The 23947-nt window shown below is 39.9% G+C and overlaps 2 protein-coding genes across 4 annotated transcripts in view; one reads left to right on the plus strand and one right to left on the minus strand.

Moving 5' to 3' along the window:
• Positions 1-17568, plus strand: part of cerkl (ceramide kinase-like) — an 88785-nt gene extending 71217 nt beyond the window's left edge. Inside the window, exons 6-14 of one of the 3 annotated variants that reach the window (XM_026947258.3) lie at positions 2817-2891; positions 9122-9299; positions 9666-9725; positions 9878-9909; positions 10028-10133; positions 12148-12244; positions 15774-15949; positions 16729-16849; positions 17241-17568. In XM_026947258.3, the coding sequence (XP_026803059.3) occupies positions 2817-2891; positions 9122-9299; positions 9666-9725; positions 9878-9909; positions 10028-10133; positions 12148-12244; positions 15774-15949; positions 16729-16810 (806 nt within the window). In that variant the 3' untranslated portion in view covers positions 16811-16849; positions 17241-17568. Of the gene's footprint in view, positions 1-2816; positions 2892-9121; positions 9300-9665; positions 9726-9877; positions 9910-10027; positions 10134-12147; positions 12245-15773; positions 15950-16728 lie in introns of all 3 variants that reach the window. The other 2 variants (XM_026947248.3, XM_053234022.1) reach the window with 2 other exon arrangements.
• itga4 (integrin alpha 4) overlaps positions 17339-23947 on the minus strand; it is a 42432-nt gene continuing 35823 nt past the window's right edge. Inside the window, exons 21-28 of the mRNA XM_026947227.3 lie at positions 23708-23797; positions 22847-22934; positions 22121-22228; positions 21209-21334; positions 20986-21111; positions 20055-20153; positions 19456-19575; positions 17339-18648 (exon numbers count right to left, since the gene is read on the minus strand). Of these exons, the coding sequence (XP_026803028.3) occupies positions 18556-18648; positions 19456-19575; positions 20055-20153; positions 20986-21111; positions 21209-21334; positions 22121-22228; positions 22847-22934; positions 23708-23797 (850 nt within the window). The 3' untranslated portion in view covers positions 17339-18555. The remainder of the gene's footprint in view (positions 18649-19455; positions 19576-20054; positions 20154-20985; positions 21112-21208; positions 21335-22120; positions 22229-22846; positions 22935-23707; positions 23798-23947) is intronic.

The following is a 23947-nucleotide window of genomic DNA, read 5'->3' on the forward strand; positions in this document are numbered from 1 at the left end:
AAAACTTCATTCTATCTGCAGCACCGAAGCACCACAGACATTCTGACAGCTGGGATCTGATTACAAACTGAATAGATTAGATTTATGTCCCTTTCACTACGGTACGTAGCTCTCCAACAACTTGATCAAAGCGCAGTGTTCACCGTGTGAGGAATCGCACTTAGCTAGCAGGATTTTAGACGTCTTTATACAGACTGATTAATACGGAGTTTGTTAACATGGCTCCTTACACAACATTGCAGGAAATTAGGAATAAAACATTTTGTTTTTTGAAACATATTTATGATTTCTTATAGTCAAGTGTCAAAATATGTCTAATAACAGAGACATGGGAAAAGGTTTAGGTGGATCCTGCTGGAGGTTTAATGGATCCAAAGCAACAATCCAAAACTGTAATTCAAAAGTCATGAACCAGGCAAAAAAAGCCAATGCACAGATAATCCAGATAGAAACTGGACATTAGGGCAAATCCAACAGAGAAGTCAAAACTCAGACGCAAGAATGACTGCAAACATGAAACAACGGATCAGAACTTACTTAATGGAGATATTGGCAAGACTTCGCAGTGAGACATTGCATGAATGAGTGCTTATACAGTCCATAAACAGGAAGTGACTAGAGAACAGGAAGTGCATGTGTGATATGCTACGTTTGACTTACTTCAGAATTACGTAATTTTTGATGTAATCTCTGTGCTACAAAGTGGGGGAAAAAAACATGGACTCCTCCATGTCTGTCTTTTGTTGAAGCACCATTTTTATGATAGGATCCCTACTACTGGGGAGATTCATCAAGTCACACACTCCCATTTTCTATACACTGCGAGCTGTTTAAATCATAACCTCCAGTGACATGAAGATTATGCAGTCTGGAGCTGCTGAGCAACGTGTACAGTAATGAACCTCATTACACCTACATACAGTAATGGAATAAACACAGATATGCTGTGTGTTCATTGTACCACTGCCACACGTCACTGTTTTTTTTTTTAATGCTGAGCGAAGACGACGTTCAAATGCAGGTGACTACAACTGATAAGAACGGTGAAATATTTTTTGCATATAAGCACTGTTGAGTAAAGAAACACTAATTTAATGAATAATACATCACTTAAAAAAGCATAATAAAAGCAATAAATAGTATATTATTTTATGTGGATTTTGTATAAAGCAGAAGTGACATATAAAATTGTGTTTCCCTTTTTTCCCATAAAAGTGTCAATCCTGGATATAGACTTAGTCACACACTTTTTCTAAGTCCTTGTGTGTGGTGTTCTTGTTCTGTGTGTGTCTGTATGTGTGTCTGTATGTGTGTCTGTATGTGTGTCTGTGTGTGTGTCTGTGTGTGTGTCTGTGTGTGTGTCTGTGTGTGTGTCTGTGTATGTCTGTGTGTATGTGAGAGGTCTTTATTAGGTCTGTATACTATATGTCACTTCCAGTTAACCTGAACAAACCAAACCGAGTGTCTCTTCACCTGATGAGCTCCATGCAAAAACACATACACACACACCTGTTCTCTCACACACACCTGTTCTCACACACTCACATACACCGATACAAACCTCCTCTGGCATGAGCTGATAGCAACTTAAATTAATGCCCTGTACCTGACAGTGTGTGCTCTAATGATTAACCGCATCTCTCTCCACTTGCACTGTGTGTGTATGTGTGTGTGTGTGTGTGTATGTGTGTTTTTGAGGCAGAGAAAAGAGAGGAAATGGTGTGTTTGAGTAAAATTGATTGCCAGGTGCAGCAGGCACCAAAACACTCAACGGAAACGTGGACGCAAGCGATTTAATGTTTCTCTGTACAAACGAGTATTTATACACATTAATCTTAGTGTCACCCACCGTCATATAAACAGTTGTCAGTTTATTGGCTTAACTGATCTAATATAAGGTAAGCCCCCTTTATTGCGTTATAAAATACATCATTGCACAGCAAAATGCAATGCAGTTCATTAAAGAGATGTTTCCTGTGAGTGCTGCTGTGTTTGTGTACATGTATGAGGACTTCAGAACACATGTATTAAACAAGTATTGAAGAACATGTCTATATCTATAAGCTTAAGTTCAGGCAGGTAGATCAAATCTGTTTTTAATAAATAAATGAAGAAAGACAAACAGACAGACATAAATTTACTGACTTACTGCCTATCTTACTGACTGACTGGCTGACTGACTGAGAGACTTACTGAACACATAGATAAACTTACTGCCTATCTTACTGACTTTCTTACTGACTGACTGCCTATCTGAATGACTGACTGACTGCCTGACTTACTGGCTTACTGCCTGCATAACTGTCTGACTTACTGACTGTCTGTCTTACTGACTGACTGACTGACTGACTTACTGACGTAGTGATTGACTCTTACTGACTGACTGACTGACTGACTGGCTTACTGCCTGCATAACTGACTGATTGACTGACTTAATATCTGACTTACTGTCTGACTTACTGTCTGACTTACTGCCTGACTGCCTGACTAACTGACTAATTGACTGCCTGACTTACTGGCTTACTGACTGCATCACTGACTTACTGAATGATTTACTAGCTTTCTGCCTGCATAACTGACTGAATTACTGTCTGACTTACTGACTGACTTACTGCCTGCTTGGCTAACGGACTGACTGACAAACTAACTTATTCACAGACTTACTGACTTGACTGACTAACTTAGCCACTGACTGACTGATTGACCGACTTACTCACTGACTGGCTGACTAACTTAGTGACTGCCTGCCTGACTAATTGACTAACTGACATACATTAGCATGTAAGCATGTTTAAGTTTGTATTTTTTCCCTGCAGGTTCAGCCAATGTTGTAGCGTGCTCTGTCCACGGTGTGAAACATCCTGTAACTGCAGCGCTGCACATCATCCTGGGTAAGTGTGTGTGTATGTGTGCGTGTGTGGGTGATGTATGTGTCTCTCAGTGTCTGTCTCTGTGTGTCTCTCAGTGTCTGTCTCTGTGTGTCTCTCTGTCTCTGTATTTCTATGACTGTATATTTCTCTCTTTCTGTGTGTGTTTCTGTCTCTATTTCTATGCCTTTGTATCATTTCATTTGGCAAAGCTGGGTTTAAAATGACCAATGCATCACGAATACTGTGTGCAAATGATAACAATAATCCCAATAACAGTAACAATACAGAAATAGTAACAACACAACACCAACAACATGGACAAACCTCAACAAGAAGAACACCAACAACAAGAAAACCACCACAAACAAGAACATCAACGAGAAGAACAACAATAACACCAAGAACAATAATACCAACAAGAGCACCAGCAACAATGAGACCAACAACAAGAACTCCAACAACAAGAACAACTGCTTCTGCTACTACTCCTGCCACTATTACTACTCCTGCCACTATTACTACTACTACTACTACTACTACTACTACTCCTGCCACTATTACTACTCCTGTCACTATTACTACTACTACTACTACTACTACTCCTGCCACTATTACTACTCCTGCCACTATTACTACTACTACTACTACTACTACTACTACTACTACTCCTGCCACTATTACTACTACTCCTGCCACTATTACTACTACTACTACTACTACTACTACTACTCCTGCCACTATTACTACTCCTGCCACTATTACTACTACTACTACTACTACTCCTGCCACTATTACTACTCCTGCCACTATTACTACTACTACTACTACTACTACTACTCCTGCCACTATTACTACTCCTGTCACTATTACTACTACTACTACTACTACTACTACTACTCCTGTCACTATTACTTACTACTACTACTCCTGCCACTATTACTACTCCTGCCACTATTACTACTACTCCTGCCACTATTACTACTACTCCTACTCCTGCCACTATTACTACTACTACTACTACTACTACTACTACTACTACTACTCCTGCCACTATTACTACTACTACTACTCCTGCCACTATTACTACTCCTGCCACTATTACTATTACTACTCCTGCCACTACTACTACTACTGTCACTATTACTTACTACTACTACTCCTGCCACTATTACTACTCCTGCCACTATTACTACTACTACTACTCCTGCCACTATTACTACTACTCCTGTCACTATTACTACTACTACTACTCCTGCCACTATTACTACTACTCCTGCCACTATTACTACTACTACTACTACTACTACTACTACTCCTGCCACTATTACTACTACTACTACTCCTGCCACTATTACTACTACTCCTGCCACTATTACTACTACTACTACTACTACTACTACTACTACTACTACTACTCCTGCCACTATTACTACTACTACTACTCCTGCCACTATTACTACTACTCCTGCCACTATTACTACTACTACTACTCCTGCCACTATTACTACTACTACTACTCCTGCCACTATTACTACTACTCCTGCCACTATTACTACTACTACTACTCCTGCCACTATTACTACTACTCCTGTCACTATTACTACTCCTGCCACTATTACTACTACTACTACTACTACTGTCACTATTACTTACTACTACTACTCCTGCCACTATTACTACTACTACTACTATTCCTGTCACTATTACTACTACTACTACTACTACTACTCCTGTCACTATTACTACTATTACTACTACTACTACTACTCCTGTCACTATTACTACTACTACTACTACTACTACTACTACTCCTGTCACTATTACTTACTACTACTACTCCTGCCGCTACTGCTACTACTACTACCACTCCTACTACTCCTGTCACTATTACTACTCCTGCCACCACTACTACTACTACTACTGCTACTACTCCTGCCACTACTACTACTGCTCCTGCCACCACTACTACTACTCCTGCCACAACAAGACTTGACTGACTAACTACTACTACTACTCCTCCTGCCACTACTACTCCTGCCACTAATACTAATACGACTAACGCTACAACTAATACCACTCCTCCTCCTCCTCCTCCTCCTACTACCACTACTACCACCACCACTAATAATAATAATAATGAGGGTTGTCTGTATGCCTGTGTCAGTTTCTCTACTGTCTTTTGGCATCTGTCCAACCATCTCTCTCTCTCCGTCTGTTTTTCTTTGTCTGTATTTCCAGTTATCGCTGTCTGTGTCTTTTTATCTAGCTCTCTCTCCATATGTTTGGCTGGATGTCTGTCTGGTGTATCCATATGTTTCTTCTTCTCCCTGTATGTGCATGTATGTTTATATGTATACATATTCATAAATCCGTCCATCTGTTTCTCAGTTGGTATGTCTCTCTCTCTCTCTCTCCCTCTTCTTTTCCAGTCTATTTCCTCTCTCTCTCTCATATATATATATATGTGTATGTATATATGTATATGTATACACACACACACACACACACACACACACACACACACATATATGTATATCTATATATATATATAGTCTACCTGCTTCTCTTTCTTTTGCCATCTCATTCTCTCTTTTGTATCACAATAGCAGATCGTGTGCCCCTCTGTGATGTGCTGTTTAATTAGGGCTAGCAAACTTGTTTTGGGAGTGATTTAGGTGTTTGTGTGTGTGTGTGTGTGTGTGTGTGTGTATACACGTCAGTGTTTAGCCCTGGTGTATGTTCTGTCTTTCCAGCACAAATGATGCTGTTTAACAGGTCCCATGGAAGACGAGTGGGTCCCAGGAGGGGACGGAGTACTCGTCTGTCCTTCTCTCCCGCTCTCCATTGTATGTGTTCGTGCTTTCAGGCTTTTTGGCCAGGCCGATTGTTGGCTGTTTGAGAATGAGGACTCTGGATCTTTTGGCTGTGTGTGTGTGTGTGTGTTTGTGTGTGTGTGTGTGTGTGTGTCCTTGTGTGTGTCAGGTGTTTTTTGCGACGTTTGCACCGATGCGTCTGGTCCATTGTGTTGCCTGTGCAATCTCTCTTGGGCTTACTATGACAGACAAGCGGATTTGGCTTGTGTCAGGGGATTACACACACACACACACACACACACACACACACACACACAGCTGGGCTTGCATCTCAGAGAAGCTCGCTAATAGCAAAAGCTGTGGCTTCATGATAGAATTAAGTCTCGTTTTCAGATATCTGGAATGAGATGTGCTTTTTTAAAATATTTTTTGTTTTGTTCAGGTCAGCACAAGTAAAAAAAAAAAAAAAAAGACATTACACATACACATTCAAACAGTATCACATGGTAGGGGAGGTTACAGATTCAAGGCCTGTAAGTACTAAGAGGTGAGCAGATTTTCCAAAACTGAGAGAGTCTGTGTTTAAGAAAATAAGTTAAAGAGAATTTAATTATAAAAGTAACAAAAGTAATAATAATTTGAAAAAAAAAAAACCAAAAGTTGAATCTTGAGAGAACCACATGGTCATAGAAGGTACATTAAAGGCAGACCAGAGTAGAAGAATACACTTTTTAATAAAAAGAATATTTGAATTGTGATCAAAAATATTATCAGTGCCGCTGTTGAGTAGGTATAAAGCTGGAGACATTGAACATATCTTCTAATAAATGTATGAATCTCCTTCCAGTATCCCACAGATGTGCATTTACTGAAAGAAACCCTGCGTTTATAACTAGTTAAAAGTAGTGAAGAGACGAAAGATTAGAGTTTTGTAAAAAGATGCATTTTCTAAACAGTTCTTAGACATTTTACTAGATTAAATAGCATCCTCTCAAGTCCTCCTATTGACAAGCTGTGGAAAGAAGAAAGGAAGGAAGAGCAGGTGATGAAGTTAATAAAAACAAAAACCGACGGCATATCTCTTTCTTAAATTACTGTAACTTCGAAAAAAAAGTTTGCATAGAGTTTGTATGTTCAATAGAGACAAAGAAGAAGAAAAAGAAAGAGGAAAATAATAATGATGTGCTCACTTTACATTCGCAGTAATAAAACTGTGTGCTGTCACTCTATTACTGTTATAGATGGTGTTTTTTGGCATTTGCTTCAGAAGAAGGAAGACCACAAGGAGGAAGATGATCAATACTGGAGTTTCTCTTTCTTTGAAAAATCAAATCTGCATATCTTTGTAATTGTTGATTCTTGAATAGTAAGAGTTATATAGACTGACTGATTCGAATGAATGCACCAGACTTAAGATTTATACATGATATTGCTTCACCAATTCAAAACATTGCTCATTAGGCAAAAGTTGAGGGCCTGGTTCTCTCTCTCTCTCTCTCTCTCTCTCTCTCTCTCTCTCTCACAGTGTTTCTTTATTTCATAATACCACTGTATTTGCTATGAGACATTGTGATTCATAAAGCAACAGTTCAATATTTGACGATAATGATCTGCCATGATACAGTTTCAATTCATAAAGTAATGATTTGATATTGGACAATACCACTGAATCCGCTATGATACGATATGATTTTGATTCATAAAGTAATGATTTGATATTAGATGAATCCACTGAGTCTGCTCCGATATGATAAAATACCATATGATTTTGATTCAAAAAGCAATGATTCAGTATTTGATGATAATACTGAATATGCTATAATTACAATATGATTTGATTTACTAGCCTCTGATCAATATGTGACCAACTTTGTTCAGAATCTAAGGTAGGCCTTTTGCTAGACTAATTAGTTCATTTAAATATATGAATTATTTATGAATAATTTTTTATACCCTGGTTTTCTCTTGTTTTCGATAATAGTTGAATTAAAGTTGAATAGTTCAATTATAATCAATAATATATAAATTTGACTCCATTAATTGTAATCATTGCCTTTTAAGCTGATGCATTGATCTAAATCGTCCGATTGTTACTGCAGTTATTAAATTGGGAAACTTCAGTATGGATGGGTCTCAGTATCTGTATTGTATATATTCTGATATCAGTGTTGTATTGAATATTAATAAAAGCGCAATGCTGCATCCTTGTTTATTCTTATCCAGCTCTCCGGCCGTTTCTCAGACCTGCTTGGCTGAGGAGTGAGATGATTAACCCAGTACTGACCCTCTGATTGTTGGAGAGCATATCCCATTATTAACTCTTCAGACTGAAGATGTGGGCCATATGGTGGTGTAACTCATCGCGGTTGACCAAAGGGAGGTGGGATACGATAAGGAGTGGGTGCGGCATGTTCTTTTGTTAGCACTAATTGAGATTGGCACACACTCACGGGTTTTTTGCTAGTCTCGGTATTTCACGTCGCACTAGCACCGTGATAAAGAGTTGAGAAAAAGCCGTCATATAAAGCTGTCATACCCATCACATGGACTACAGAAACCACAAAAGAGGAACATCTTTAAACATTTTTTTTTGTTTTCCTCAAAGGCATGAAGGAAAGCTAAACAAGAACATGCACAACACCTGACGGGAATGGGGGGGCGTCATGCTCACTCACAGGGGCTGATGGAGGGCTTGTTCATTTCTAATTAAGCAATATTTACGCATGTGAATAAGGCCAACTGCCAGGATTTGGGGAGAGCTTATGAATAATTCATCAGCAGGGAGACAGGAAGGAAGAACAGAAAAGGGTCAGGCATGGCCAGGGCCGAGGGGATTGGGACGCCGTAGCCAACGGGCTGAGGCGGGAAATGGGCCGGTGGATCTGCACCAAAGACACACACACACAAACACACACAAATACACACACACTGGCATGCCCTGAATCAGCTCGGGTATTGACACTTGATGGATGACTTGTCGGTTTTACTGTTAGAATTAGAAATGAGGATGCTTTCAGTTCCTTCCTTCTCGGTTTTTAATGTTGCCACACACATATCGAAGCCATCTTGGATACCCTGGAGGCTGTCTTTGATTCATTCGCTTCGAGCAGATTCCAGCATGGGCATTATTTATGTAGATCTGGTTTTGATCTCTGCTTTCTGTTGTATTAGTCTTATATAGCGGTTCCCCTTCTCTGAGTGTGTCATGGTTCCCATGTGCTTTTGTTTTGGCTTTGTCATGTGCCTTTGTTTCTATTTTGTCCTCTCACCACCTCTGTCCTGTCATTTATTAAAACTATTACGTTCAGGAGCTATATTATCATCCACGCAGCTAAGTCTTTGGGAGGTAAGACTTGGGGGACAGAGTGATACCAAGCTGCTCTGAGGCACAAAGTGATTCAAAGTACACTGTTTGTGTGTGTGTTTGTGTGTGTGAAGGTCACAGACAGCCAGTCGACGTGTGCAGCGTGAGCTCGATGGGTGGGCTGCTGCGGTTCGGGTTCTGTGTGATGGTGGGTTTTGGTGGTCAAGCGCTAGCTGTGGCAGAGAGACTGAACTGGGTCCCGCCCACGCAGAGACACGAACTCGCCCTCATCACTGCACTCGCTCAGCTCAGGTACACTCAATTTTTCGCTACAATTAGCATAATTTTCCAGCTTTCTGGATGAGAAGGACTGTCTTCCACATTCCCATGTATCCAATTGTGATGTAGCCAATCACAAGCACACAACACCACGTCCACCACTCTCCTCCTAGCTTTGCTATAAGCAGAAGATAAGCAGAAGTTGGATTCACATTATGTCCTGGGTGGCAAATAACTAAACAGGGAGAACTTTTGATTAAAAAATGGACTTATGACTGCGCTATATCACATTTCTCTTTTTATCTCCCTCACTTTCTTTCTATCTTAACTTCTCTCTCTATTTCTTCATCTTTTTCTGTCTGTCTGATGATGATGATGATGATGATGATGGCTATGAAGACCTGAAGACTGTGAGTTGTCCTTTATACCCAGCAGCATTGGAGAATCAGATCACACCCAGTGAGTATCGCCTCTTTTCCCTTTTCTTCATTTAATCAGTCACTGGCTTCAAAAACTAGAAAGCTAGTATGGCTCAAGGTCATGCAGTGGACACACAGCTGATATACACACACCATTTGAGCGCACTGAGTATTGATGCCTTGTGTTAACAGGAATGAGCTGGAGGAGGACCTAAGTGATGTTGGTGAGTGCTGATAAATAAGAAGCTTAGTGTTTCCTCCCTTGCATTTCTCTCAGACTTCTGTCTCTCTAGAGTACTGACCCTAATTTATTGCTTAATTTATTATTTTCTTTTTGAGTAGAAGATGCTGAGTGGCAGGTCCGCAGGGGTCTCTATCTCAGCATGACCATTATGTCCATCCCATGCTTGTGCTCTGTGGCTCCTAAAGGCCTCGCTCCGTTCACCAGGTCTGAGCTTTAAACACACACCACACTACACACTGCCGGTCCATCTTATAGTACAGCTCGCATCTCTGAGCTGCGAGAAGCACCTTGGATTGATTGCCAGGTAGAAGCCCAGATCGTGGAAAAGAGTTAAAATCAGAAACAGAGGCAGGCAAGTTTAGTCATGTTTGGTCTTTCAGTACTGGTCAGTGAGGATTCCTCAAGTCAAGGTTACTCAATCAGTATTGGTCATTCACTATTGAACAGTAAGGACTGATTAGCAAGGACTGAACAGTTATGACTGGTTGGTTAGAATTGATCAGTCAGGAATAATCAGCCATAAGTGTTCAGTCAATATTGCTTTGTCCGGATTGGCCAGTCAGAATTTCTCAGCCCAGACTGGTCCATCAGGATTGGTCAGTCAGATTTGGTCAGTCAAGATCAGGCACTTAGGATTAGTCTGTATTGGTCAGTTAGGCTTACTGAGTTCAGTCAATTTTGCTTAGTCTAGATTGTTCAATCAGGATTTTTCAGTTAGATTTAGTCAGTCAAGTTCAGCCACTTGGGAATGGTCATTATTGTTTAGTCAGGACTGGGAAGCTACTACAAATCAGTCAGAATTGGTCAGTCAGAATTGGTCAGTCAGGATTATTCAGTCAGGATTATTCAGTCAGGATTGGTCAGTCAGGATTGGTCAGTCAGGATTACTCAGACAGGATTACTCAGTCAGGATTACTCAGTCAGGATTACTCAGTCAGGATTGGTCAGACGGTATCTTTGAGTAAGGATTGGTTAGTTGCTTGTGAACAGGCAGGACCAATCTAGGAGAATTGGTCAATCAGTTTTTGTAACTGAGTTTTCATCAGTCAAGGCTGGTCAGAGATCCATTGATCCATCCGTAACAGTTAATAAAGACTTTTCAGTCCAGATTGATCAGTCAGGATTTTTCAGATGTTTATTAGACAGTAAAAGTTAGGAAGGACTGATCAGTCATTGGTGAGTCAGGATTGGTCAATTAGTTTTGGATAGACAGTATTACTCACATTTGGTCATTAAAGGATGGTCAGTCAGTAGTGATGAAATATGACTTGAATCCTGAATGGAAAAAATATAATGTTCACACACACTGTAATCTAAGATTTGGCTCCACAAACCAACTGCTGTTTGTCATGGCAATAAAACAGAATAAAACTGAATAGACAGATTTGAAAATAATAATCTAAATAAATAGGCATAAATTTATAAAAGTTGTATATAAAATACAAAAATTAAGTTAAAACATTTATACATAAAGTAATAAACCTAATAAGTAATTGTCAAATAATTGTTAACACCAACTGAGCATCTTTACAGTGTGACTGTGAAGCTCTGACCCTGGGTCAGTGGGTCTGTAGCTCAGTAGGCTAGGTCTTCTGTGTTTGTTTATATAAGCATATAAGAGTGTGTGTGTGTGTGTGTGTGTGTGTGTGTGCGTGTGTGTGTGTTACAAATAGAGCTGAACCCAGCCCTACCTGATAAAGCCTACTAATCCCTGGAGATCTGAGGTTGGACCTGGACGTTGGCTCAGACATCTTAGGCTAAAGCAGGCTAATCAGGCCATAAAAGGTCTGATTAAAGGAAGTGATGTAGAAGGCTTAGAACTGGAGCAGATGTCCACGGGCTCATCTGCAGAAAGTGGTATCGGTTCAGTCTGCATGTGGAGACATTATCGTGAACCTTAGCTATGTTCCTGGAGAGACAGATATTCATAGGAGTGTTCACATGTACAGCACACTTCCTGTTACCTCATGTCAAAGTGGGAATGTGAGAGTTTTAGCTCTGGGGTCTGAAGAGTTTTGGTGCAGACCACATTCCTGACAGTGACATCCCTAATGAAGGAATACAAAGGAAATGTAGTAGTGTAGACAGACACAGAGACAACTAATACAGATCATCATTTACAGTGTCACGTGTATCTAATGAAGGATTCACACAGATAAACACTCATTAAAGAAAAGTGACATGATAACCATGAGACTACGCCTATTTTGTTTTTCAGGCTGAACAACAACAGCATGGCGCTCACAGCTGTAGCAAACACTTCCAGGTCAGAGTTCATCAAGCACCTGAAACGCTACAGCAGCTCTAACAATCCGGTGAGCTCACTGGCACGTGGCAGTGCGCTTCGACCCACCTTCGGCTCATCCGGCGCTCAGGAAATCCAGCCCATGCTAATGGTGTTAGCAATCCTTGTGGCTTAAACGGAATTAGCACACTGTCGAGGCAGATAGGTTGGCGTAAAATACGTTTCAGGCTAAGGAGTGATTAGCCCGTTTCAGACTCCATGTCTCTCTTTCTGTCTTTTTCCTGCACAGTCCAGCCTGGTGCGGTTTGTTAACCTACATTCTATAAATACTCTGCAACGAAGGAAAGCTTCCATGAGTGCCTGGTGCGTGTATGTGTGTGAGACGATGTTTTGATTGATCTTAAATGACAGTTATTTTAAAATAAACAACAACTAATCATAGTATTTCCAAATTTAAGCTCAAACTGGAACTATATTATTGGTTCATGGTGCATTATCGCTAAGCACTTCAGGATTGTAGCGCCGGTGCCAAAACTAAAGAAACAAATGTGGGACACCAAAAATATTGTGGCTGATTGATTCTGTACATTTCATTTTGTTGTTGAAATGTTCATTTAACCATCATTTAACTTTTTATTTAAATGACAAGTACTTTTATTTGTTTTCTTTTTCGTTCATTTAGATCCAGACAAATAGATCATAATTCCTACCATTACTGATTTCTGTCATGCAGTGGAGGCTGGTGGCTTTTAAAATGAGGGAAGCACAGCTGTCTCTGAATCCATAAGTAAGAGCATCAGAAGACTTTTCCAAAATCAGGTCGACAGCATTAGTAATGTCTGGCATGTGGCGCTGAAAAGCCACAAAGCTGCTAACTAGCTAGCTAAATTTCACTGAACAAGGCAGCTACCTATAAATAAACAAGAATGTATTGTACAAGTTAATGTACTATATTTACAAATTACAAAGATATAATAAACTATACCAGTTGTGTAAAACTGTTAAGGAGTAGGCTACTGAGCGACTACTGCAGCTCTGAGCACTCGATGAGTCTGACTGGCACCGATATGTCAAAGTTTGAGATATCAGTTCAGGTATCATGTTCTTTACCGTTTCAATGATTGGCAGTTGGCTAGGACCCTGTGAGTCTTCCAATCACTGTATGGGGAAGTCATGTGTCCAGGCAGGACCAAAAAGAGTGCACTACCCTATAAACACTGAGATACACTATATGGCCAATAGTATGTGGACACCTGACCATCACACCCATATGTGGTTCTTCCCCAATCTGTTGGCTCGAGGTTGGAAGCACACAATTTTATAGAATGTCTTTGTATGCTGTAGTGTTACAATTTCCCTTCACTAGAACTAGAAGAGGCACAAACCTTCTCCAGCATGACAATGCCCCTGTGCACAAAATGAGATCCATGAAGACATGGTGTGTGAATGCACAGAGCCCTGAACTCAACCCCACTGAACACCTTTGGGATGAACTGGAACACCGACTGCACCCCAGACCTCCTCATTCAACATCAGTGCCTGACCTCACTAATGCTCTTGTGGCTGAATGAACACAAATCCCCACAGCCACACTCCAAACTCTAGTGGAAAGTCTTCCCAGAAGAGTGGAGGTTACTATAACAGCAAAGGGGGACTTAATCTGGTGATGGTCAGGCGTCCACAAACTTTTGGTCATATAATGTGTTTTTTTCAATGCAAAACCCACCAGTGAAGCACACCCATAGACTCCCAACATGACGCATTAAACGCCAGTTGTCCAGTGAGCATTCGTCTCTGTTCTATTAAAACACAGTGGACTTGAGTCTTGATAGGATCCCACTGATTCAGTGCTTCAATGGAGTTCTACTGGTCGTGTGCTGATTTTCACGCAGGCTGCTCTGTTTACTAAATACAGTTTGTGTTAAATGGACAAACAATGCGATATTGAAGTGCGATATTTGATATTTTGCTCCACTAAAATATTGATTGATGAATAATGTGGACACTTTGGTAACCATTTCATTAAAAGTATAGAAATTGTAGGGTAAGCTAGGCTTCCTGTGTAGTCTCACATGTATTTTCATTTGATCTTCACAAAGGGTTAAATCCTGCCTACACTCTTTCTTGTTGTAGACGTGTGCTGGCCGTGTGTTTGCATTATTCTGGAGAAGAACACTAGTATAAATGATCTAATTAGGTCTGAATTGGTGAAACGCTGCTTACTCTACCACACAAAAACAAACACTAATAAAGCTCTCTTGAGTGGGTCGTTAGAGTGTTACAGGATGAGCGCTGAGTGTGTGTTGTGGCGTTGGGCGTCCGGCCCGGGAGTCTCATCACTCGCTCTCACAAGCAGCCGTTCATTCACTGCCTCCTAGTGGCTATGAAACACAGTGCAGTGATTCCTGATCCTGTAATGTTCTTCCTGCTCTAACAAACACTTCATCACACTAAAGGAGTTGCGTTAGTGTGTGAGGTCAGTTTTATGTATTTTAGAGTCTTTATTCTTCCAACACTACATATTTTCCTTTAATTTTATCATTAAGGGTCGTTAATATGAGTTTAACAAGGAGTGCACCATTTAGTGTCTTAATTTACGTTCATGATGGAAAATGCTTTTTACATTTACTCTAAATTATGTGATTTACATTTTATTTTACAAATCACAGTAAAGAAGAGAATAAACTAGAGAACAGTTTTAATTCCGATTCAAAGATTTACAGAGGTGTATGAAGAGTTTTGTGCTAATTTAAAATGGGTGATAAATAAATGTGATTAATAATCGGGATTTCAATATTGCACAAATGAATAGTTTATTACTGTAGCTGTTATTCTGTTATTTCTCAGGAGCAGGACTTGGAAAGTCAGAGCTCATGATTTCAGCATACACACTGTACAATGAGTGTGCTTCAGCGTGTATATGTATATATTTAGGGATTTATGCTTGTACAAAGATGAGTTATTTTATTACTATTTGAATTTCCAAAAAGATAGAGTTGCTAGTGTAGCAGTTCTGCTAAAAGAACAACCATCCCTGACATTTTCTGACATTAAAAAATTTAAAATCAACGAAGATTAAAACACACAGCAAGTCAATAATGTTAGAAGACAAGGATAGGCAAAATTACTGTTGTTTCAATTATTCCAGTTTAAATAATATTTTTATGTTTTCAACAACAAACACAAGGAAATTAGTGTCTGTGTGTGTGTGTGTGTGGGTATATTTTTGTTTCATTGCACTGAGTGAGATTTTTCATATACCTGGATTGTATTAATTTATATTTTTTTATACATTATGTTAATTTTAAATCCTGACATACTGGATATCGGTGTTTTTAAAATGTCCTTAGGATTTCTAAAGATAGCTGAATTTCTGTGAAAAATGATTCCACACTTTATTTCATGGTGAGTGTTTTTGGTGTTAAGGGATATTTAGATGTATAGCAAAACCACAAACGTCGCTCTAAACCATGTGGCATTTTTTTATAATTCCATCCTGTTTGTCTAGATTTTCAAAAATGCTTTCATATAGGGTCCAATCCAGGCCTTTTAAATAACAGTATTTTTTTTTTTTTTGTCTTTTTGTCATCGTGCCGTAGTTCAGTTTCTCGTTCGTGGAGGTGCAGCGTGTGCGGGCGGTGAAGCTGCGGCCGTGCTCTCACCGTGACGACGAACAGCGTGATTCCAAACACACTCCCATCATCCCCTCTGAGGGAACTCTAACCTGGAACATTGACGGAGAGTTGCTGGAGGTGCAAGGGGAAGTGCTCATCCGGTACACACATACACAAATATATATTTATATGTATATATGTGCATGCATATGTGCCCAGACTTGCACTTATATGCCCTTTAGGCATGTCACATTCCTTTAAAAATGCATTAGAATTTTAATTTAGTATTCAAATGCTTTTTAAAAATACATACATAAATGCCCCTACAGCATAACCGTGCTACTGGTTTTTCCTTTAATGTGTCACCTGTATGTATCTGTGTGTGTGTGTGTGTGTGTGTGTGTTGGGCATACAGCCTTTTATTGTATACCCTATGTACTGAGATAAAGAACTAGAAAACATACTTACAGAAATATGAGAAACTTATTCATAGCGCTTGTTCTTCACAAGGGCCATTTAGCCAAAAAGTTTATAAAAACATGTTCCAGTAGACTTCTGTTAGGCGACTAAAGGTAGTATTTGATATTTTACACATTCAAGTGTGGATTTTATGACATCTGACTCAGACACTGTAGCACACACTCACTAGCGCTCATACATCCAGTAGCATTTCTTCTCATACATACACACACACTCTTACACAAGGTGTGTGCGCATGCTTTAATATCTTGGTGGGGGCCATGAATTAGACAGTTTAACAGTTTTGACCTTGTGGGGACAGATGGTCACAACAGCTTTTATAAAACAAAAAACGTTTCCTTTTGGTTACTGAGTTTAAGGTTTAGGTGTAGGCATAGTTTTAATATCAGTGGAAGGTCCTCATAAGCATAGTAAGACAAATATGTGTGTGTGTGCGCACTAACTGCACTGTGTTCCACAGGGTTCATCCTAAACTCCTCACACTGTTCGGCACAGACGTCGAGGAAGCCGAGGAGCCGCCTGTTAACTGCAGCTGCATTTAATCATCTACATCGGGTTCCAATCACAGAGTAGCTCCCTAGGTAGGCTGCATTTCTGGGGAGCATTCGTGCACCTCTGAGGTAAAAGCTGTCCGTTTAGAGATTACATATTTTGACCAAACTGTCAAAATACCATATTGCCCTTCCACCTGAGGATGAGGAGAAAGGGAATCAGAGCGAACAGTTGGATTTATATCTTTTTTTTCTGCTTTAAATTTCGAAGGAATTTTTTTTTTAAAAGGAACTAGCTAACGTGAAGCTATCTTGATAACCACTGAGTGTAACACGCTAGTTAGACTTAGCCAGCTGTTATTCAGTGAACAGTAGTGTAGCTGTTAGTTAGTTTAGTTAATCCATCCTCAGGTAAGCCGATAAACTTGTGAGCGATAGTGAATAAACAAATGTGACAATATAAACTTCCTTTTGATTGAAGTGCTGCCCAAAGAGACAGGGACGTCTTTGAAGGTCGTGCCTACTGACGCAGCAGAGAGTGAGACACACAGCGTAGACAGACCGACTCGAGCTCATCAGTAAATAGAAAAGTCATTTACTTTAAAACACACATTACACACAGTACAGTCCAGTGCATTAATAATAATACTTAAATAACAGCAGAGGACATGCAGGGACAAATGCCTCTTTACACACACATACACACACCTTATTAGCACTTTACACACAAATCTGCTGCTCTGAAGAAAAAAAAAAGTTACCCAATTCTATTCATTCATTTAATAAACACAGTGATTTGAAACAGAAATGGAATGTGCCTCTGCGTGTGACTCCCTGAACAGCAACACACACACACACACAAACATACATACACACACATACATACATACACACTTACAGTGGCCACGCGTTGGGTACACAGCAGTGTGTAATTCATTCAACTCTCTATTTTGACTGTATTTCTATTTCTCTCTCTCTCTCTCTCTCTCTCTCTCTCTCTCTCTCTCTCTCCCTCTCTCTCTCTCTATGGCGGGGTGCCAGACACGCATCAGTCTCGTCATTCGTCTACAGCGCTGTTTCTGTGGCTGTGAGCCAACACACACTCACTCCTTCCATCTGGTGTCTCCTCACTGTCTCCATCCAAACTCTTAACCATTACACCCAACAGCAGGAGACAGAGACGGAGGGAGAGAATAAAGAGACAAAGAGAGACAAAGGAAAAGGATTGGAAGGATATGAAGGGAGAGCAAGCATATATGAAAGCTGGATTCAAAAAAAAAGAAGAGGCAAAAGCGATGGAAGGAGAGAGAGAAAACAGTGATGAAATGAGACAGGAGAGCGAGAGAGGGACAGCACAGCGTTTCCCTTCAGCATAAAGTCAGTTTGTTGCATTTCTAATCCAGAGGGGAACTCCTGACACCTGAGTCTGGACTGAATCATTGTTCAGTGGTGCAGGGTTTCTGTTTTACAGCAGGCACTCTCCGTGGCAGCTGTGTTCAGTGACGTGGAGGCTCTAATACTGTCCGCCCGCTCCTTGTCCACGCCCTTGTCCCGTTCATTCAAATCTCAGTCCCTCATGCGTGTGCAGTTCAGCTCTCCCTCCGCCAAAAGTGCATTTGGTTTGGTCCTGAATACAGTCACGCTGATGCAGTCTCTCAAACCGCACAGCCACGTCGATCAAGCTCCCAGTCTGGAACATCAAGTCCACACTGTGTAAAGTCCATGTTCTGTTTCTATCCATATTATTCCTGTTTTGTCTCCCTTGACGTCTTCACTATATGAAGTTCTGTCTTGTTTTATGAAAAGCTCTCGCTCTTGGGGACATAGTCCCAGCTCTCACGCTTAATCTTCTCCTTTTTCTCGTTCAATTTCCGCTTGAAGAAGCCGGCCTGTGGGGAAAAAAAATAATGAAGACTGTGGTTACTTGCAAAAGTTTATCAATCTGAATTTTTTTTTTTAATCCTAAACTCAACATGCTGTTGAAAATCTAATTTATTATATTTGCCTTCCCATTCATGCAGTTATCTAATCAGCCATGTGGCATGTGCAATGCATAAAATCATGCAGATGCAGGTCAAGAGCTTCAGTTAATGTTCACATCAGAATGGGGGAAAAGTGTGATCTCTATGACTTTAACCGTGGCATAGTTGTTGATGCCAGATGGGCTAGTCTGAGTTTCAGAAACTGCTGATCTCCTGGGATTTTCATACACAACAGTCTCTAGAGATTCTCCAGAATGGTGCAAAAACAAAAAACAACCTGTGAGCAGAGACTCTGCAGACTGAAATGCCTCGCTGATGAGAGAGATCAGAGGAGAATGACCAGACTGGTCTGCGCTGACAGGCAGTCTATAGTAACTCAAATAATCACTCTTTACAACCATGGTGAGCAGAAAAGCATCTCAGAACACACATCAGACCTTGAGGTGGATGAGCTACAACAGCAGAAAACCACATCAGGTTCCACTCCTGTCATCCAAGAACAGGAATCTGTAGCTATCATGGGCACAGACTCACCCAAACTGGACATGATTGGCCGATTAGATAACTGCATGAATGTACAGGTGTACGTAGTAAAGGAAATGGTGAACCTCAAGAATGCCTCAAGGTGAAACATACAAGACAATAAGAGTGTAAGAATGAATGGACAAAAAAACACTTCAATTCTGTACTGGGTTCACAAGAAGTCTTCCTCACCTTCCAGAGGCAGAAGACCAGCATGCCAAAGATGAACAGGCCCAGAAATAAACTAAACCCGATGATTATGTAGTCCACAATCGGTGGCAGCTTCCGGCTGTTGTGTGCTTCTAACTTCACCTGTAAGGATGAAGAGGTTAAAGGTCAGCCAGTTCTTAAAAACAAAACCAATACAAATAGCTCTGGAATTTCAAGAAGTCCTAAAATGTTGAGTCCAGTAACAAGCACGTTTTATTATTTAGGAGTACACAACTAAACAGGAAGTCCAGTATTTTGGACATAAGTTTAAAATGGCTGTTGCTGACTCGATACTGATGTCCTGAAAGTGAGCGAATCGGCTCTCAGTGAGCTTCTACCATGTTAAATGTCACAACCCGTTTTGTGGACTATGATCTGTATTGTGTCTCTCGACCTCAGAATATACAGCAGCGCAGAATATGGCAGTAATTGGATAGAGTAAATTAAATCTGATCAATCTCCTAAGGCCAGTATTGGCCTTCCTAGCATTTTAGCATTCTTGCTGATTTCAGTCAGTGTGTAAACATTTTAGACAAATGTAGAATCTGGGAAAAACGTCAATTGCCATATGGTGGACTTACTACAGCACTGATGTCATCATTCATGATGATGGTTTTGCTGTCCTTGACTGGTGATGTGACAGAAATGATGCTGTCCATCTGCATTATAGCATGTCTCCCCTAAAAAACAGGAAGAACAAAATTTCAGAATTCAGTATAATGTGTAAGGTTATCATTTGAGTTTGAGTTGGCATTGAGTTTGAGTTAGTGTTGCATTTGAGTTAATACTGAGTGTGAATTAGTGTTGGATTTGAGTTACTGATGAATTTGCATTAGTGTTGGGTTTGAGACAGAGTAAGAGTTAAGCGAGTTAGAGATTAATTTGCATTATTGTTTAGTTTGCGTTAGTGTTGGTTTTGAGTAAATGTTGGTTTGAGCTAGTGTTGGGTTTCCATTAGTGTTGGGTTTTAGTTAGTGTTGAATTTGAGTTATTGTTGAATTTGAGTTAGTAATGATTGTCTTAATGCTGAGTTTGAATTAGTGTTGAGTTTGAGTTAATATTGAATTTAATTGTTGAAGCCACTAGCTAGCATCACTACAAGTGGCATGAGATATTGCTGAATTTGAGTTTGTGTTGAGTTTGAGTTCATTTTAAATTTCACTTAGTTTTAAGTTTGAGTTAATCTTAAATTTCAGTTAGTGTTGAGTTTGAGTTAATGTTGAATTTGAGTGAATTTAAATCCACAAGCTAGCATCACTACAAGTGGCTTGGGTTATGTTGAATTTAAGTTAGTGTTGTGTTAGTATTGAGTTTGAGTTAGTGGCAAGTTGAGTTAACCTTAAATATCAATTAGTGTTGGGTTTGAGTTAGCATTGAGTTTGAGTTAAATCAAATCAAATCTTAAATTTGAATTAGTGTTCACTTTGAGTTAATGATGATTTCAAGTGAATTTAAAGTTGAATTTGAGTAATGAACTTCTAAATCCCGGTGGTGTGTGTGTGTTATGCTTACGGGGCTGATCTGAAGAACATCAGGGTTGAGCTCCACCTCAATATTGATGGTGACCTCTTTGCCAATGTCCATGTTGCCGAAGCTGCACTGGATAATCATGCAGGCCCCGTCCGCTCGAACACAAAACTGCAGAAGGACAAAGTAACAACAGGTGTGTGTGTTAGAGATGCTTTCTTATTTGAGAGAAGTGTGTAGGTGAATAATGCAGGAGACGGAGCTATACCAGTGTACGCTTGGTGATTTTTGACAGGTAGAACACAAGGTCTTTGTAAAAGGGAGCTTTTTTAACGTCACAGTCGTCCTTCAATGGCCAGCTGCTGTTCTTCACATGACAATGGCCTTGAGTTGTCTGCAAGACAAAGGAGAATTTGTTTAGCATCAAATAAGATGCTGATAAACTGTTTGTGAATTGCGAAACACATTTTCTTAACTATTTTTAGTATAATGTTTCACACTGTAATCTTGAATGAGAAGCTTACTTCCTGTTCCTGCTCTAGCTTTGGCCTGTTTCCCTCTGAGTTTAGTCTTTCACACCTGTGTCCTATGTTGTAATAACATAACAGGACCTCAAGTTCCTGTATATCCTGTGTAGTATTTTCTGGTTTATGATTGATTATGAGGACAAGTATGTAATGTACAATACTGCGTGCATCTGAAGGAGTTCAAGTGAGCCATTGTTGGCCTCTTGAGCAAGGCACCTAAACCACTCAGCTGTGCCCTTTGATTGGACACGGTCCCGGGTGTAAATTACTACAGCATCTGGCAAATAAAGGAACTGTACAGTACAAGTGCTTGGACCCCTGCTTCCTTTAGTGATGCTGATTGTTCCAGTGGCTCTGTGGTTATAGTTCTGAGCTAATGATTGGAGAGTTGTGAATTTGAATCCCAGAGATGCTCTGCTGAGCCCTTGAACTTGACCCTTATTCACTTTGGATAAATCTTTCTGCCAAATAAATTCCAAGTTCCAAGTAAATTCTTAAATCAGCCCAAATAAAGTTCATACACGCACATCCTCCCGTCTCTTCCTCATATAAATTACAACTACTCACAAGGACCAGCTCTAAATTTAGCACATTGATGTTCCAGATGTAGCTTTTAAAACTAGACAGGATTAAATGTTTATCTCCCATCTCACCTGTAAATCTGTGACTCGGATCAGTCGATCCGGATACGGAAGCATAACATGAGGGATGTCTATTTCCACTTTGGCGGCGAGAGCTTTACTGGGACCTAGGTTCATCACCTGTAGGTCACAGAACATGTGTTACAGTAAATCATACTTTATTTAGTGTCACGTTGGAAGCGTCACAGTATCGCAGGCGAGTGACTTCATTGTGCTGCACGTTTTTTTTTTTTTCTTTATAAACATGAAGACTTTACAGGACCTTGGGTGTTAAAGGCACTACAGCAATCACAATTCTAGCAATTTAGATAAACTGGAGAGAAAAGCCAATCTGAGTGAAGTGCAAGGAGATGAAGTAAAGTTATATAACTTTATACAGTTTATAATGCAGCACCTCTACAATCTCTATAGTGATATTGTTTAAAAAAAAATCTCTACAGTGGCTAGTAAATTAATGTTATATGAGTTACATGCCAGTATGAAATATTACAAACAATATTTAGTGAATGTTAATTGCAACTCCTGCTCACGATTCAAAACCCCTGATAGAGATCAAACCCTTTTTCATTTCTGTAGGTTTATTACAGTTTTACAAGGTGCTAAACAGTGCAGGACTTGACTGATAGGTAGCACTACAGTCAATCAAAGGGTTGACTGACAGGAGAAACATATTCTGGTTGGTGCTGTGGTGTGCTGGACAGTTCAAAACTATAATTACTAGCATAAATGGTTCGGTACCTTAAATGTGTAATTAAACTTCTGGCTGTAGCAGTCGACTGGCATCAGATCAGGGTCCCCAAATATGAATGATGATGGAGACACAAATCTGTACATTAAAGAAAGAGAAGGCATAGAGATGAGTGCTGTTGTTCTGCTCCCCAATATATTACTGTGTTATACAGTATACATTCTACTGAAATGTATTATTATCTTAGATCTGGTTGTTTTTACTTTATCTATTAACTTGTTCTCGTGAGTCAGGCGGTCATGTCTCAGATTGTACACTATGGCCTTTGTCCTTATACTATCAACTGTCAAATTAAATTGACCAATTACCACACTTTATTGATACAAAATGGTCGCCTTCAACTTGTTACTTCAATTCAAATCAATATTCATACTGTAGTGGCTTCTGATGGCTCCGCCCCTTTCTCTACTAAGTGTCCACATTTTCCAGCCACATTAATAGATTGCATTATTTAGATATTAATAGTACACCATACCTCGCTGAGTTTACATAACAGTTGTACACAATTTGAGAGACAGCTAAGCTCCCAAAAGCATCCTGGTTACTTCCTGTACTTAATCATTACATAACAGACTTCTCTTGCTTGTCTTGAATGTGAGCAATGTTCCTTGGTTTTCTTGTAGTGTTCTAAATCCAAGGAAACATTTCTGTTTAATTTTACAATGTTCTAGTTCCTTCTGATCTCATTTTCCATGACATGTGTACTATTTCCTGGTTCTAGCACTTGCCTACCTGTTGTAGCTGAGACTGTGGAGAGACCAGTTAACTTGCCCTGGTTTGGTGTATATGATTCAGCATAAAACATTCAGTACAGTACAGTGGATAGAGTTTGAGTTAACCCTGCGACTCACCCGTGGACGTTGAAATCCACCCCGTATCTCAGCGGCAGAGTCACGTAGGCCACGTTGTCATGCAAAAGGTCCTCATTTTCGTAGTTTTCACTAGAATATACAACATTTCACCAATTAGTAAATGGACAATATATAAAGAAAACAAGCAGAGCTCTATTTCAACAGCGTCGACAGAAAGGACTTCGCCGCCAACAAGTTTAGTCCTTCTTGTTACCAATATGTACACCTGAAATACTCTCA

This window comes from Pangasianodon hypophthalmus, chromosome 5 (assembly GCF_027358585.1).
Source record: "Pangasianodon hypophthalmus isolate fPanHyp1 chromosome 5, fPanHyp1.pri, whole genome shotgun sequence".
NCBI classification, from domain to species: Eukaryota; Metazoa; Chordata; class Actinopteri; order Siluriformes; family Pangasiidae; genus Pangasianodon; species Pangasianodon hypophthalmus.